Raw genomic sequence first — 15,640 nt, 5'->3', positions numbered from 1 at the left:
ACCAAAATAAGTTCTGTAAAAGTTTTTTTCATTCTTAGTTCATGTTAACATTAAAGGAATATTCCGGGTTCAATACAATTTAAGCTCAATCGGCAGCATTTGTAGCATAATTGTGATGATCACAAAATTTAATTGTGAATTGTCTCTCCTTTTCTTTAACCCGAGACCTGAGCATGACTGCTGTGTGCATTTTCCATTTCCCTTTTTGATATTTAACCAGTAGCTCCTAATAAACAAGTAAAAATAAATAAAGTTCTAGAGCAAATAGTTTCCTTAAAATGTATGTCCACATGTGGACAGCAGGACTAAGTTGTGAATTTTTAAATACCAAGCTATAGAAAATCAGATTTATTTTTTCATCAAATTGTTTGTTACTCATGTTTTTGAGATGTTACATATATTACATCTGAAATTAGCATAAGTAATTCTCATTTAAAGTAATGGCCAGCATCATCCAATCACTGCCAACCATTTTCAGATAAAATTATAAATTCTGAATCTATATATTGATTATCATTGTCCCATGTCTGTTGAGTGGTTTAAACATCATCTGCAGCCTGTAACTGAACTTTTGATTGAAAGTTTGGACTGAATGCACTTAACTGCATAGAAAGCTATAGGATGCTCACTTGCTCCCTATTTAGTGAATGTTTTAACCTCCAGTGTGCTGTCTGTCTGCACTGGTCTCAGAACAGCTCAAAATGCACCTTGTTTTCATCCTAACTCCATATAAAGCCTTTGAAAGCTTTGGGATGAATCCATTGATTCTCAATGTGATATTGCACAGTGAACATAGGAATGCATTTACTCGTTAATTAAAAGAACCATATTGTACAGTGATAATAAAATATAAAAAATTATATTAAAATGAAGCTAAATTACCCACAGATGTGTTAATGTTGAAAGTTATTCAAAATAACATTTTTAAACTTTTAAGGGAATAATGTTCCAAAATCCACGCATGTGTACATCATGTTTATCAGCACACTGATGGGCAAAAAAATGAATTAATTTTTTAAAGCAGCATATCAAAAGAAACTACAGATGCTACTCTTTACACTCAAACACGTTTCATTGGAAAAACTTTGAGAGGTTTCTAACCAATGCACTTTTGTTGGCTCTGTGTCCAGAGAAGCACTTCACAGAAAGTGATGTCATGTTGTGTCACGTGACTCGGTGCAACAGAAATTTAACCCTTCTTGCGAACAGTATTCAGTTGGTTTAAATTAAATTATGCGTTGCATTTAGCGAAGCCAAAATACAACATCCACGCATGTGTGGACGGGGTATGCTTTATGTTAAAGCATAAAGTAACCCAAACGACTCGAGCAGTTTCATCCATTTCTTCTGAAGCCATATGATTGGTTTTTGGGTGAGAAACAGAACAAAATTTAAGTCCTCATTCTCTTAAACGTTCATGAGAAGCTCATTCACACTTTTGCACACGTGCAAAATTTACACTGAAACTTTGGTCTGCTTTTCACTCAAAACAGATTGTATTGCTTCTGAAGACATGGATTGTAAATTTCTTTTACGCAGCTTTTTGGAGCTTGAAAGTTTTAGACCCCATTGACTTACATTATATGGACAAAAATATCATATCTTTGTGTTCTGCAGAAGTCATATGAGTTTGAGATGACATAAGGGTGAAATAAATTAGAGAATTATAATTTTGGGATGAACTATAAGTGTTAGTGTTCATTCCTGCACAATAAGAAAATCTAGAAAAGAATCCAAATCAAACGATTGAGGCAGCATTGATCAAGCATGAAAGTGCAAAATGAATTGCAAAAGGTAAACTTAACCCAAGAACAAGAGTCAATTTAATAGTGCTTTAATAAATTCAGCAAAGGCAAAAAACAAAAACTCCTCAATGTTTCTTAACAAAATACTAAAGATCTCTACTTACATAACAGCCTTCATAAAGCTGAGAATCAGAGACAAAGAGCAGTTTGATTGGTAAAACAGTATATGAATCCATGAACACTCATTCCCTCACTTAACCCAGACAGTTGTTCAGAAGTATTGGTTTACTTGCCATTAGAAAAGCAAAGCGAAATGTACAGTTTGTAGGATTTCTTGTTAAAAGGCTCTCCCCCTTTTAGACAAAGACCTGATATCTCAAATAAATTTAAAAAGGCACAAAAACAAGGAGCGTAATAATGAACTACAATAAAATGTTTCGGGAAAAAAAAACAAAAAAAAACAAAAAAAAACTTCCCCCAAAAATAAACACTAGTCCAAGGTGACGAGCTGTCTGATCTAGATGAACAATCTTTAGCATGAACATATTTTGAACACACACACACAAACAGAAGAACAAGATCCATCATGTCACAGACTGTGACGGCACAGTTTAAAAAGTCAGACCAAACACTATTAAACTAAACATGGAGGGACAAAAACAAAATCTAACAAAGCTCAATGCACAGAATGGATCACGGTGTTGGACCAGCATGTGATGAAATCCTCCTCAGCAGAAAACAGAAACTGAAGACTGAAAGGAGCACTTCTTTCATAAGAGCACAGTTCGGTTTCATCCCCCCCAAAACATGACGCTGCCTGAGCTTCAGGAATAAATACTAACAAACTACAAACATGTAAAATGTTAAGCCTGACCATAATTAAAGTGGAAAGGGTGGCCTGACGAAGCACTTCATTGACACCTAACGCAGTAATTGCACACACACAGGATATAGGACAACGCAAGCTCTGCGATGCACTGCCCAAACATGCATCACACTGACAGAGCAAATCTTTAGCCAGAGTAGAGTTAGAAAAATCAACAATAGATGTAAAAACACACATGAACTGAGTGAGAATGACAACATTACACTTATCTTGCCTGTTCATTGGTATCTTTGCTGTTAAACATACAAAGGTCTAAAAACATTTCTGAAAATGACTGGAACACAGTTCTTGGTTGCTTGTTTTAGTTGGTATTAGCGTTTGTCTAAGGTGAAAAATAGTGATGAAATGGTCCTTATGTTGGACAATTTGCTTTAAACAGGATTCAGATGACTGACCTAGCTACATAAAATCACCAACAAACACTTACATTTGCAGCAAAAAGGCCATCTTAACACACCAGAGTTGACTTAAGTTAGCGCCAGGCGCTAAAATTGGCTCCCTGCGCCTAATCATTTTCTTAAGGGGAAGTATATTGTTCTAAATAAGAGGGTAAAGACCCCTGTGAATTATCCAGGTAAAAGGGCCATCTTTAAAAACAAAAATCTCTTGAACAAGTGGATGGCACACATTATTTTTAGTGCGGCGATCACTCAAAACAGCACAGTAGCTCTGGGATGTTAGTCTTCAGTTCCTGAAGTGGGAATCTCCTGAAATGTACAGTTTCAGGTCTCGATGTGTCTTGCCTTAAAGAGTAGACAGTTTTGGGTCGTGTTCTTTTTCTCCTTTACCACTCGGCATCTCCAATGGCTTTGGAGAACACAAAATCTCGCCCGTTCAGATTCATTATCCCATCCTTCAGGTGAAATTTCCATTTGTTCTTACTTCTGTGAATCTGAAGCAAAAGATATTTGGTCACAATTCCATTGTGTTACACAGAGTTTGAGACAGCATAATGACAGAACTATCATTTTTGGGTAAACTTTTCATTTAAATATAAAATTATTCTTTGTATTCAAATGTTTAATTAATTTGTAGGGATGTCCAGTATAGACATTTTTAAAAATATCTTACTGGATAACTGGATTTTGTGTATGGTGTAGTGTAGACAGCTACTAAGTTAAGTTGATTTACTAATGTATAAGATGGCAATAAATTCAGCTCAACAGTTCTCAGCTTGTTTTGGATGTGTAGCCTACATAAAGAATATGGCATGCAGTTGAACAAAGTATTTAATGTACCGTCTATTAATCGCAGTTAAAATCACAATTACAGTATCAAGGGAAATAACTGACAATTAAGATTTGTCATGATCGTGCAGCCCTAATAACTATAACGATAATTAGTAGTCAATTTCTATACATTGTTGCATTCTAGACATTGTTGCTGTCTCATGATTTTAAAGCTTCGGTCCATGTTTAAAAGACAATAAGTGGAGACTATCAAAATCGGAAACATCAAGAAAAACCTGGAATGACCTGCAAACACTTACCTTGTCATACTGGCAAACCACCACATTCTCTGTGTCAAACAGCTCCTGGTCTTCCTCATCACTGACATCATCTCCACTGTTTAACGGCTCCTGAATTAAAGGCAAACAGATATGAGAACTTGACTGACTGGACCAAATCTAAAACCAGACTGGTCCAAGACCAGCACGTACCTCCTCCACCTGTCCATCCTCTCCACCATCTTTCTCCTTGTCTTCATCCTCGTCCTCATCATACTCATCCTCCTCCTCTTCATCTTCATCTGAGGATGTGTCTCCAGCACCATCCACCTGGAGCATCATAGGCGGTTGCTGCGAGGCCTGTTGTTGCTGCTGCGGCGGCTGTTGTTGTGGCGGCTGTGCTTGAGGTTGAGCCTGCACCTGCGCAGTTGCCTGTCCAGGCTGCGCAGCCATGGCTGCTGCCTGCATGACCTAAAGACATTCAAGTCTTCTCAATACAAGTGTGCCTCATACATATAGCGATATCAGCCTAGAGAGAAGCAGCTTTTGGTACCGTATGAATACAATCACAGTAACAATGGCAATGAGCGGACCTGAGGGTTCTGCTGTACTTTGTTTCCTGTAAGGACAATCTGCTGTGGTTGTATGATGACTCCAGCCTGCTGAGAAATACCTCCCTGAAGAGGTGTCAACACCTGCACAAAGAGAGAGAACATTCAGTGCACTCGTTGTCATACACAGATCAGACCCAGAGTGAATTTGCAGAACTTGATCTGATTTTCTGCATTGATTTTGGGGAAAACTATATATTAAAGTCTGCAGAGACTTTTTATATAAAGTCAGTTTATTTAAATGTGATATAATTTGTAAAACTAAAACGAGTGTACTACACAGTTAGCTAATTGTTATCCTTGATTAGTGTGATCTGAAGCCTATAAAGTATTGGAAGTTTAATGATGACAGCAACGTTTTATCGTTTACTTCAGTTAATGTTAGGACTAACTGTTATGCAACACTAGCAGTGTTTCGACTATTGTGCCAAATGAGGGCGTGCTAGTGTGTGCCAGGGCCAGTTGCGTTCCCACCATCACTTCTGGGGCTTCAACGTGCCTCCTTGGGGCTTTCTCTGGGCCAACGGCCTTTGGCCTGGCAATTACAAGGCCAACTGGGGATTTAGGCGAGGTCAATATCAAAGGCAGAGTTTCACCAAACTTGCCAGGTTGTGTATCCAACGTACAACAGTACAGGTTAGGAAAAAAATAAAAATAAATAAAAATAAAATTGCGGGTACAGTACAAATCCACTAAAATGCACAATGGACAAAGCGGTGCCCAAAGAACATTCCATGGTTCGAGATCATGGACGGTGTGCTGGGACATCGTGTCGCTGTTAGTGGAGAGACCACTCGGGACACCATTTTACAGTCGGTAAGTTGTCAAAGCTAACTTATTTTGCTAGCTAGCTAATGTTTACAAACTATATAAACTTGATATTCTAGATAACATGATACCTCAGCTTGAGTTTCCCTCTTGCTTGTGAAATGGGCGGGTGTGTGACGTTGGCACCAGGGCGGCATGTTAAGGGCGGGTTTTAGGGCAACGCTCCGGGGGCTATTGGCCCAATGGTGGGAACGCAGATCGATTTTGGTTTTGTGGCTCGAGATCTGTGGCTATGACCTGAAGGTTCAGGTCATAATCAAGTTGTCTTAAACATTTTTTGGGCTCATAACTCATATCTAAGCTCCCTGAACTTATTTCTCTTAAAAACCCATAGACAATAGATTTTAAGTGTGAAAAATCTTAGACCATCTCAGACTACCTGAACAACTGCAGGCGAGAGGCGTATTCAGAAAGCGGTTTTGAAAACACTGATTATCTTTGCAATTTATAAGTGGTGCTTGCAGAAATTACATACTTCAGCTTTAATAAATTAAACTATTGAGAATAAAATTGAGGCTATGGGGAATACCCACCATGTCGTGCACTTGAATTATTTCATTATGTTTCCTTGATCAAAGGGAACATATGGCGGCATTGAAATAGTTAATTCATAGTGGTTTTAGCTCTTTTGTACAATTATTTGTTGTTTTATTACAACATATAATTTTGTGTGATATCACTATTAGGTTGATCTGTGTCCTGCTGGACCCTGTTAACACCATCTCAGTTCCCTTATGCATGTGCAACTGAAGGGCAGACATATATGCATTTCTGTGGAGAAATAAGTTTAATAATTGATGTAGAATAAGTTTTAATCTTAATTTGTGTTATTGCAAGACCTAAATTTGAGTTTATTCAAATAAAATTAAGTTGAAAAAACTAATTTAAATAGCAAATCTGAGTTAAGGCTACTTGCATCTAGTTACCTTAACTTAAATATTCAAGTTCATTCTACAGTATAGAAACACATAATTTAGTGAATTTACACAAGTTTTGGAGACACCATTACTCAATTCAATAGCTGGAATGAGTTTCCTTAATTGAGTAGATTCAACTTAAGGTTTTCGGTGCTCTATGCTCATGACCACATATGAGTGCGAGTCTCCCATACTTTGGAAACCCCCTCCACCTCCCTGGATTATGAAATTCATTGTCAGTGAATAGATTTCAATACATTTTTATCATCGATTTCTTATGTCTACAGCTCACTCAAATTCGTTCTAAATCATTAAACAAAGTTATGGTGCCTTAGTAGCCTGTCTGTTTCCTTAGGAGGTACTTTATACAAAACACCACCTTTTAAGTGATTGACTGGGCAGGTTACATACATAGCCCATCTTTCCCAAATCACTGAAATTACACTGTAACATACTGACAGTATTAGCTATGCTCAGCCCTTCTTTCATAAGTAGGGGGTAAACATGTTGTGGCACTGTATCTCGCTCTCCTTTCATAAACTAGTCAAGCTGAGCCTGTGTGTTGTTGTCTTTATGAAGTGAACTGTTCTCCATCAGCTTTGATATTTCCTTTGTAAACTACCAAGACAGCTGACTGACATTTTGCATTATCTGGAATAGCTATATTGTGCACCTCTGCTGACACAGGGAAATATTCACCCTCACCCTGCTCATGCTATCAGCAAATGTTATCGAAACATACCCTATGGCGCCCTGCGACTGACCTAGAACAAATGTTTCACCATTTGTACATTCAGTAAGTACTGGAGTGTTTCAATGAAAGATTGTTCAGGTTTTATGTGACGAATAAAGCACAGACCTGCTGTATGACGGGGGCCTGCACACCACCAGGCTGCATCTGTGGCAAGACTTGCTGCTGCAACAACATTTGCTGCTGCGGCTGAATGATGTATTGAGCTCCATTGGCAGCTCGGACCAGCTGCAGGATCTGACCTGGAGTGCAGAAATAGCGAGACTTTAAGTAAATAAAAAGCTTGACCCCTTTTAGAAAAACACTTGCAAAGGTTAGGATCCTCACTTCAAACCTGTACCGTAAAAGCTGTAAAATATGACATGGGGCATCAGTGATTACAAAGAGAGGCTATGTTCAGAATGTAATACTATCGCACTGCTTATACGTTGCAGTAAACACTGAGTACCGCCTACAACTTCACAAAATATATAGTCTAAAAAAATATATATTGTGTATGAAATAGTGTTAAAAATACTGTTATGTATAAAACAATATGCATTATACAAAAACAAACATATCAAACAGTAATATGCTACATTGTCAAATTACTGTCAAAATCAGCCCATTGCATCCAGTTACCATCTCAGAAATAAAAGGTTTTACACTGTTAATTCAATTTTGTGTTTAAAAATAAATAACTAAAAATAAAAGATCACACTCCAGTTTGATCAAATAATGAGTAAAGAAAAATGTTTAAAAAGTTGTGGCTGATATCTGTATTTTCCTGAAGTGTAAACACATGTTCTATGGCACTATCAAAACTTCAGGGTATTGACATGGATTTCCCAATTCGATCCCAAAAGCTTGATTTAATAAGAATCAACGTGTTACAATGTCCAGTTTGCTTACATAAAATAAAAATCTCTCAGCTAATGCCGTTAATTATAAAAGGGACCTTCTAACCTTCAAGGTACAATTCTAAAATATTAATTTTACAAATGATTTTCTCATTTGTTTTTCATATTGGTCACATTTTAGCTTTTGAAAAAAAAATTGTATTCCATCAATAAATGTCTTGAAATTGCATATATATTTTTTGTTACATGTTTATTATTTACATGCATTACATCGCACTGCATGAAATTTGGTCACATATGCAAGTGATTAACTCACTTTGTAGAACCGTTTGGCCTGTTGGCCACTTAATCTTTAAGGATGACCATCATAACATGCTTCTGAAAAGTGTGATGCCTTACCATTCTGGGTTATAATTTGCTGAATTGGTCCTACACCTGTGGGTAATGCTAAAGTTGCTGCTGTGGCTGCTGCACTCTAGAAGAACAAAAAGATTGGAACAAGAATTGAATCTACAGAGGACACACACATACATTAATGATCAGGTAGAGGCAGAGATGAGTGTGTGCACAATCTCCTTGCTAGAATTTGCAGTGTAATCTAATTTGAAGTCCACAGCTCTGCTTAAACCGTTTTCCAGGAACACTCCTCCCATCTCTTCTCTTGATGGCCGCCATTGCGCATTAAAAGCCAACATTGATCCTAACTCTTAACTACATACCTGCTTATACAGACAGTTGTTAACATTTTGCTGATACAGATAGCCAATACCTATTTTTGTTGTCCAATAACCAATATGATTATGGCTGTTATTATAAAACTATTGTTTTGCCTGTCTTTATACAACACATACTGTTCACATGCTTCAAGAGAAATCAGGCAAAAATATATATTAAGAGGATACCTTTGCAACCTGGCACAGAAAAAGACATGGATGTGCCAACTAGACGCAAAGCAATATAATTACACTGAGCCCGTTTACATACTCTAACCTGCTAACTCCCAAAAATCAGCTTATTAAAAAAAAAACCTGACAAAAGCAAGAAAACCACATTTACATGAGATTTGAAAGAGATATTCTCTGCTTCTGATGTCAATCCAACAAGAGGCATGCACAAAACAAGGAAAGCCGTTTAAGGGGTTTACATGACCACACACCTTGTCGGCTACTTAATCAAAATCAGTGCAAAAAAAGAGCATGTAAATGCACTCAGTGAAAAGTCTACATTAAGCACATTTAAATACATGGATTATGCTTAATAAACAGACTATGCATAGGGTCATGTAAACACCTTACATGACTTTCCTTTAGCTTTTGTGAGGTAAACAAAAACAGAACGACACGGGTAGATTTTTGCAGAAATACACCGATTTTGTTGCATGTAAACACATTTCCCCTACATGTCCACTGGCATATTCTGAGCGGAGCCAAGCTGCCATTTTCAGTTAATTCCTATGGGAGTCTGTGTGACTGACAGCAGTGCAGAGATAGCAGTCAAGAGTGTCAAAAAGTTGAGAAATGCTCGACGTTATGCAAATGAGAAGTGGAAAACGGCAGGCAGCAGCCAATCACTGCGAGTTAAAAGCAGTGCCATCTGTCATAAATGCTTCAAAATCTGACAATATTGCTTAAGTTTATGTTGGATTTAGTGCTTTTGATCACATTATTATGTTTGTCTCTAACTTCAAACAGACTTTAAATGAGGATTGCATGCATTTGTGGCAATACTGTGGCTGGGTAAGCAAAAGTGCAATAAGTCAACACTGTTGGTATACTTTGGGCATTTGGAAATGAAGCTGGCATCTTTCCAACTGTATTCACGCATATTTAAGATATTATTGCTTTTGTACTGAAAACAGTGATAGACAATATACACTCACTTTACATATTACAAACATGCCAAAGTGTCAGCTCTCTGGCATCATCAAGCACACTTTTTCGACACCAGTGGATACATACCGTTACTGCCGTTGTTACCAGCTTATCCTCTGTGCGCACGTGTTGTATGCATGGCTGTTTACGTTTTGACGTCAGAAGTCAATTAACCGGTCATTTAAAATCATGTAAACATGCTTTTCTTGCATCACCGGATTTCCTGAATAAGCTGATTTTTGTTTTTTGTCAATATATTGGTGTGCATGTAAACGCGCTCACTAAACATAAAATGGCTCATTGACGCTGTACAATCAGAAGATATTTAATACTTAAAAGTACAGTTATTAGGAGTAGGATTCAATATATTTCAATATTCCAAAACACCAACATGCAGATGCAAGTAAAAATACTTCCCAACACGGTCCACACTCACCATTCCAGTTGCGCTCATGTGCTGGAGAAGCTTAGAATCCTGAACAATGACCTGCTGATGAGGGGCTGAGATGGAGACAAAGAAGTTATTCATTTATTCAAGGTCATTATAATGCATTGCATTAGAAAACTACATTTTAAGAAATGATGCTTGCCCTTGTAAATATCACCATCACAATGCTAGACTATTCTAGATGGTTGCTTGGGAGTTGCTGATGTGTTCTGAATGGTTGTTAATCCATTGCTAATGGCTTAAAAAAAAAAAAAAAACAAGAGGTGGCATATGCAATGTTTGTTGCAGCTGGTTTACAACAGTCCTGTTTTTGCTGGGACATCACGTATTTTGGCCGAAATTACGACGTCCCATACAGGACACCTATTGTCCTGTATTTTAGCGGGCAGGGAAAAGTCCCATATTGAAGGCTTTTTATCCTGTATGAAGCATAAAAGGGTCAGACAGCGAGACTCTTGAACAGAATCCCCATCCTTTTTTTGGGGGGGGGGGATTTTTCCCCTTTTTCTCCCAATTTGGAATGCCCAATTCCCAATGTGCTTTTAAGTCCTCGTGGTCGCATAGTGATTCGCCACAGTCCGGGTGGCAGAGGATGAATCCCAGTTGCCTCCGCGTCTGAGACCGTCAACCCGCGTATTTTATCACGTGGCTTGAGCGCTTTACCATGGAGACACAGCACATGTGGATGCTTCACACCATCCACCGCGGCAACCATGCTCAACTCACCACGCGCCCCACCGAGAACGAGCCACATTATAGCAACCACAAGGAGGTTACTCCCTAGCAACCGGGCCAATCTGGTTGGTGTTGCTTAGGAGACCTGGCTGGAGTCACTCAGCACGCCCTGGGATTCAAACTAGCGAACTCCAGAGGTAGCCAGTGTCTTTACCACTGAGCTACCCAGGCCCCCGAGAATCCCCATCCTGTATTAAAGCACTCAATATGCTCGAGACATTCAACCTTATTGCTATGTGGTGGCTCGCAGTCGGTGCGTGTTACCGCACATTAGCGCAACCTTTGGGTGAATAAAGCCAGTGTCTTTTATTTTTAAAGAAGTTTGTACTGCTTTGGCTGCCCTGTAACACATGACATATGGGTGCGTTCAGAGCAATTTATGCAACGCATAGGGGTGCCACATTATGGGGGGTGCCGGCGGCACACCAAGGAGGCGCAATTAAGACCCCCCCACCCCCGGAGACCGAAAGGGAGGCCAATGTAAGTATTGCATACACCCTCGAAAATGGGTAGTTGCGCACCTTGGTGTGTTCCATTCAGAAATGGTTCCTCCCTATGCCCTAATCCCTTCAAAGACTTTAACTTCCACTGTCAGAGGGCTGAAAGGCGTTATTAAAAAACGAGTTCAGAATGACCATTTTAAGTAACTTTTTTTTATTGAATATTCTCTTGTAACGATCTTACAGCATGGCCATCATTGTTTTCCCTTCAAAGTGCCCTGTGAAGGCATCATTTATGCCATTTGGAATGCAGAACGTCTTTACGTCGCAACACCTGATGAAACAACCCATCGCACATAACGAATGACTGAAAAAAATCCCACATGAAATCCGATTTGACCGTTCAGACTAAGACACATTTACAAAAATCTGATTTAAATAGGACTCTAAAGCACCTACTAATGTGGTTTGGATCAGGCTTGTAAAAATCAAATTGTGTGCGTTTTTGTCCTGTTCAGACTACAAAAACCTAAACTGATTCGAATCAGATAGGCCAAAAAAATCTATCATATGCCAAACAAAGGTTTTTTTTTTTTTTTTTTTAAATCTAACACAAGTATGAGCAATAGTAATGGTGTTGCTTGTCTTGGCAAGCACCACTAATTGAAATATACTGCCTGTAATTTTTAATTCTAATAATGTATGCACACAGATCCAGCCTCACCCTGCTGCGCTGGAGGCAGGAGGACTTGTTGTGGTTGGGTCTGCGGCTGCGTCTGCTGAGCTTGTTGGGCCTGTTGCTGTTGAGCTTGCAGAGCCTGCTCCTCTGTGTGGAACCCATCCACCGCCTTGGACTGCATCAGCTTATTCTCCCACAGCTGCACCGCAGAAGGCAGCATGATGCATCTTTAATAAACCATCTATCCATGCAGCATATTAATATTAATCATACTGCTTTTACAACGGTCTTACCGTTTTCAGCTCCATCAGGACCTGTTCGTCCACTCCCTCGTCCAGGAAGAGCTCACGGACTTCATTGATCACATCCTCCATCACTGATCTATACAGTTTAGGCTACGATAAAAGCAATCAAACATTAATTCATACTATTATTATTATAGAGATCGCATTCACACAGAGAAATTTCTAGGCGATTAAATGAAGGTGCACTCAGTAACTTTAGTCTTTGTGTCATCTTGGACTTACACTGACACCTAGCGGCTTGGATGCAGCATCATTTAAAATCAATAGTTTTCAGTTTCAGATGCCATTGTAGAAATTTAGTATTCACAGTCAGTCATGATTACTTTTATCTATGAGTGAAAGTGTCATAAGACAGTTACTGAGATTAAGCGAGTAGTATTCGGCTGGTCATGTGATTCTAACTAGTGATGGGAAGATCGGATCATTTTACTGACTTGCATCTTTAAGTCTCGTTCAGCAAACTGAATGAAATCTTTATTCAAGCCATTTAGTTCATTTAAGCAGAATTAAATTAAAATGTTACATTTTCAATAGCCAAATCCCCCCCAACACGTCTTTTTACGCAAACTTTGATTATAGTCCTAATAAGGGGAAACAAATTATAATGCCAAGGACAAATTATGAGAAACAGACAGATTAGTTCACCTCTGGATTGAATCTTCTTGTCCGAGTGGTTCGTTCTTTTGTCACGTTACAAAAGAACGAACGACTCGGACTAGATGACGAGAGGTGAACTAATCATTTCAGTTTCCTGTGTGAGCAATGCATAGTGTATACGGCTGTCATGTGACAAAAGAACAAACAACTCAGACCAAAGGAATTGAAAGGTGAACTAATCATTTCTGTTTCCTGTACAGCGTCTATGCGGTTTTCACTTAAACAAACGGAGGTTGCGCAATGCGCAGCCAACACAAAATGAATGAATTACTCGGAGACTACTCGATCTTTTGAATCACAAAAGATTCGTTCAAAATGAACGACTCATCACTAATTCTAACATGGCAGCCCCCATGAGGGGACCCTCTCCATGTAGAATAAAACAGCTTTTATAAGGTTACTGATATGAATGGAGTCTTCATATTAATGCGAGTGCTCATGATTTCCTACATATATTGCAAAATTACACCATGTCTTTAGGAGTTAAACTTTTTTAATGAGGAAAAAAATACTGAGTGCACCTTTAAGAGCAGAGCGCAACTTAAAAAAAAAAAAAAAAAAAAAAAATTCACTACAGAAACGTTCACGTTTTACCAAGATTTTGTTAATTTCCATGACTTTCCCATGCCTGGCACTCTAATGTTCGACGGACACGGGCCGCCTAAGCTCTACAAATAGATGCATCGCGTTCCGGCAACGTGTTAATCTATTACGGTTGTTCATTTCCGGAACACAATGCATCTATCCATTAGAAGCTCTTTAACCGCCGCGCGGCCATACATAACTTCCACCACGGTTAACTGCACACGAAAAAACGAAAAAAATATCACATCTGAACACGTGCACTTCCGGAAACAGTCATTCTGAAACAAGCGGGCAAACAGTTTTCTCAGTCCAGAAAACCGTCATCACCAATACGTTTTTTCCTGAGAATAAAGACATGGTCAGCCCCAATATATAAGCGCGCGCGGCCCGTCGGCTCACTATTTAAAGCACAGTCTGGTGTTTATATGCAGAGCCGGTGACGTAGCGCAGAATAGCACCTTCCCATCCCGGGCAGTCTATATTAGAGAGCCGGTATGGCTGTATAAAACCAGGCGTCTGAAAGGAGGAGGGTCAGACACAGACAGAGAAGGGCGACGGTAGCCATGATGAAACAGCATTTGCCGTCACTGTAACACTCGGTTTCTATGAGAGTTTTCAATGAACGTGTTTTATTGTGAAAGTCGGGTCACGTTTGGGCTCATGTGCATGGGTTTCGGCACTATATAGGGGGAAATGTGTCACTCGGTAGATAAAATAGGATTTCTGTGATCCACGAGCATTTCGAAAAATGGCGCAGTCAACACAAGGACAACAGCAAACACAATTCAATTCGGATGTGTTGGCTTAATTTCAGACGCATTAAGGATAAAAGTGTGCTTTAGTAACAGATTATAATACAGAGTTACATTTTAAAAAAAAAATACTCTTATAGTGTAATTCCAGCATCAAATACAGCTTTTTACACAGTCGGAACCAAATGTAAAAGTTCTGTGTTAATTCAACATAAATTGCATTTTCCCATACATACTACAACTTAATATAATTGATCAACACCAGATTCTGTGTATTTTCTCCAGAATCACGGGAGCAGCGCCCAGATCCAGCCGTGTGTATCACTAAACACTCACATAATTCCCTACAAAGAGCTCAAATGGATTAGATTTTCGTGTGTGTGTGTGGCTAATATCTTTTATTATTGTAAATGTCAAGTATGGGTTTGGTTACCACACTCTGCGTCTAACTACAATGCTTGGACACGTGTGTGATTTCGAGTATGAGTGCCGTTTGTATGATCCTTACCACTAGGTTCGAGTTAGCCGAGCTCGCCATTATGAGCGCAGTGGGGGGAAACATACACCGCAAATATCAAGCAAGAACCCCAAAAAGCATTTAAAAAAAGCACGGAAACATCTAAAACGCAGAACACTCTTGTTTAAAAGTTGCCGGTCTAAGGTTTTGGAAATAAAAACACAGCGGTTTACGGCCTAATTCACAGTCCCAGGGCTGCCGTTCCCCAGCCGTCCGTCTTCTCCAGTCCTCTGCCTTTATATACGGAGCTGCGCGAGACACAGGGCAGGGTTAAGCGGGCGCTGAAAGAAATATCGCGAGACTTCCGCGAGCTCGACGCGTAAACACACACGGCTGGTCATCCGATCCTGGATCAGTGTAATCCGTGGCTAAATAGATGTTCTGTATAGGAAAGAACGGTTTATGAATTTAAACCGGAAAAAAGATGTATGCTCAGCCTGAGGCGTTACGCTTATTAATCATTCAATGCTTCTTGGACTGATTTATTTATGTATTTATTTTGCACTAAAATTTCCATTTGTTGACATTTCAATGTGTAGAAACCAAATGTGGAGTTGTTTTCTAGCTGTATGTAATTAGATCAATGTTAAAGGTGCACTCACTATTTATTTATTTTATTTTTTTCCC

The 15,640-nt window shown here is 39.1% G+C and overlaps 1 protein-coding gene across 1 annotated transcript; it reads right to left on the bottom strand.

Moving 5' to 3' along the window:
- Window positions 1-1,818: 1,818 nt before the first annotated feature.
- On the bottom strand, window positions 1,819-15,239 carry gtf2a1 (general transcription factor IIA, 1). The gene is made up of 10 exons (XM_051644999.1): window positions 15,005-15,239; window positions 12,491-12,592; window positions 12,243-12,396; window positions 10,332-10,396; window positions 8,424-8,499; window positions 7,294-7,427; window positions 4,672-4,773; window positions 4,292-4,549; window positions 4,121-4,210; window positions 1,819-3,523 (listed from the first exon to the last, which is right to left on the bottom strand). Exons 1-10 carry the CDS (start codon window positions 15,056-15,058, stop codon window positions 3,416-3,418), a joined length of 1,143 nt encoding a protein of 380 aa, XP_051500959.1. The 5' UTR covers window positions 15,059-15,239; the 3' UTR covers window positions 1,819-3,415.
- Window positions 15,240-15,640: the final 401 nt, after the last annotated feature.

This window comes from Myxocyprinus asiaticus, chromosome 19, assembly GCF_019703515.2.
Source record: "Myxocyprinus asiaticus isolate MX2 ecotype Aquarium Trade chromosome 19, UBuf_Myxa_2, whole genome shotgun sequence".
Taxonomy (NCBI): Eukaryota; Metazoa; Chordata; class Actinopteri; order Cypriniformes; family Catostomidae; genus Myxocyprinus; species Myxocyprinus asiaticus.
Note: the sequence above shows the minus strand (reverse complement) of the source record. Positions and strands in the feature narration are given on the sequence as shown.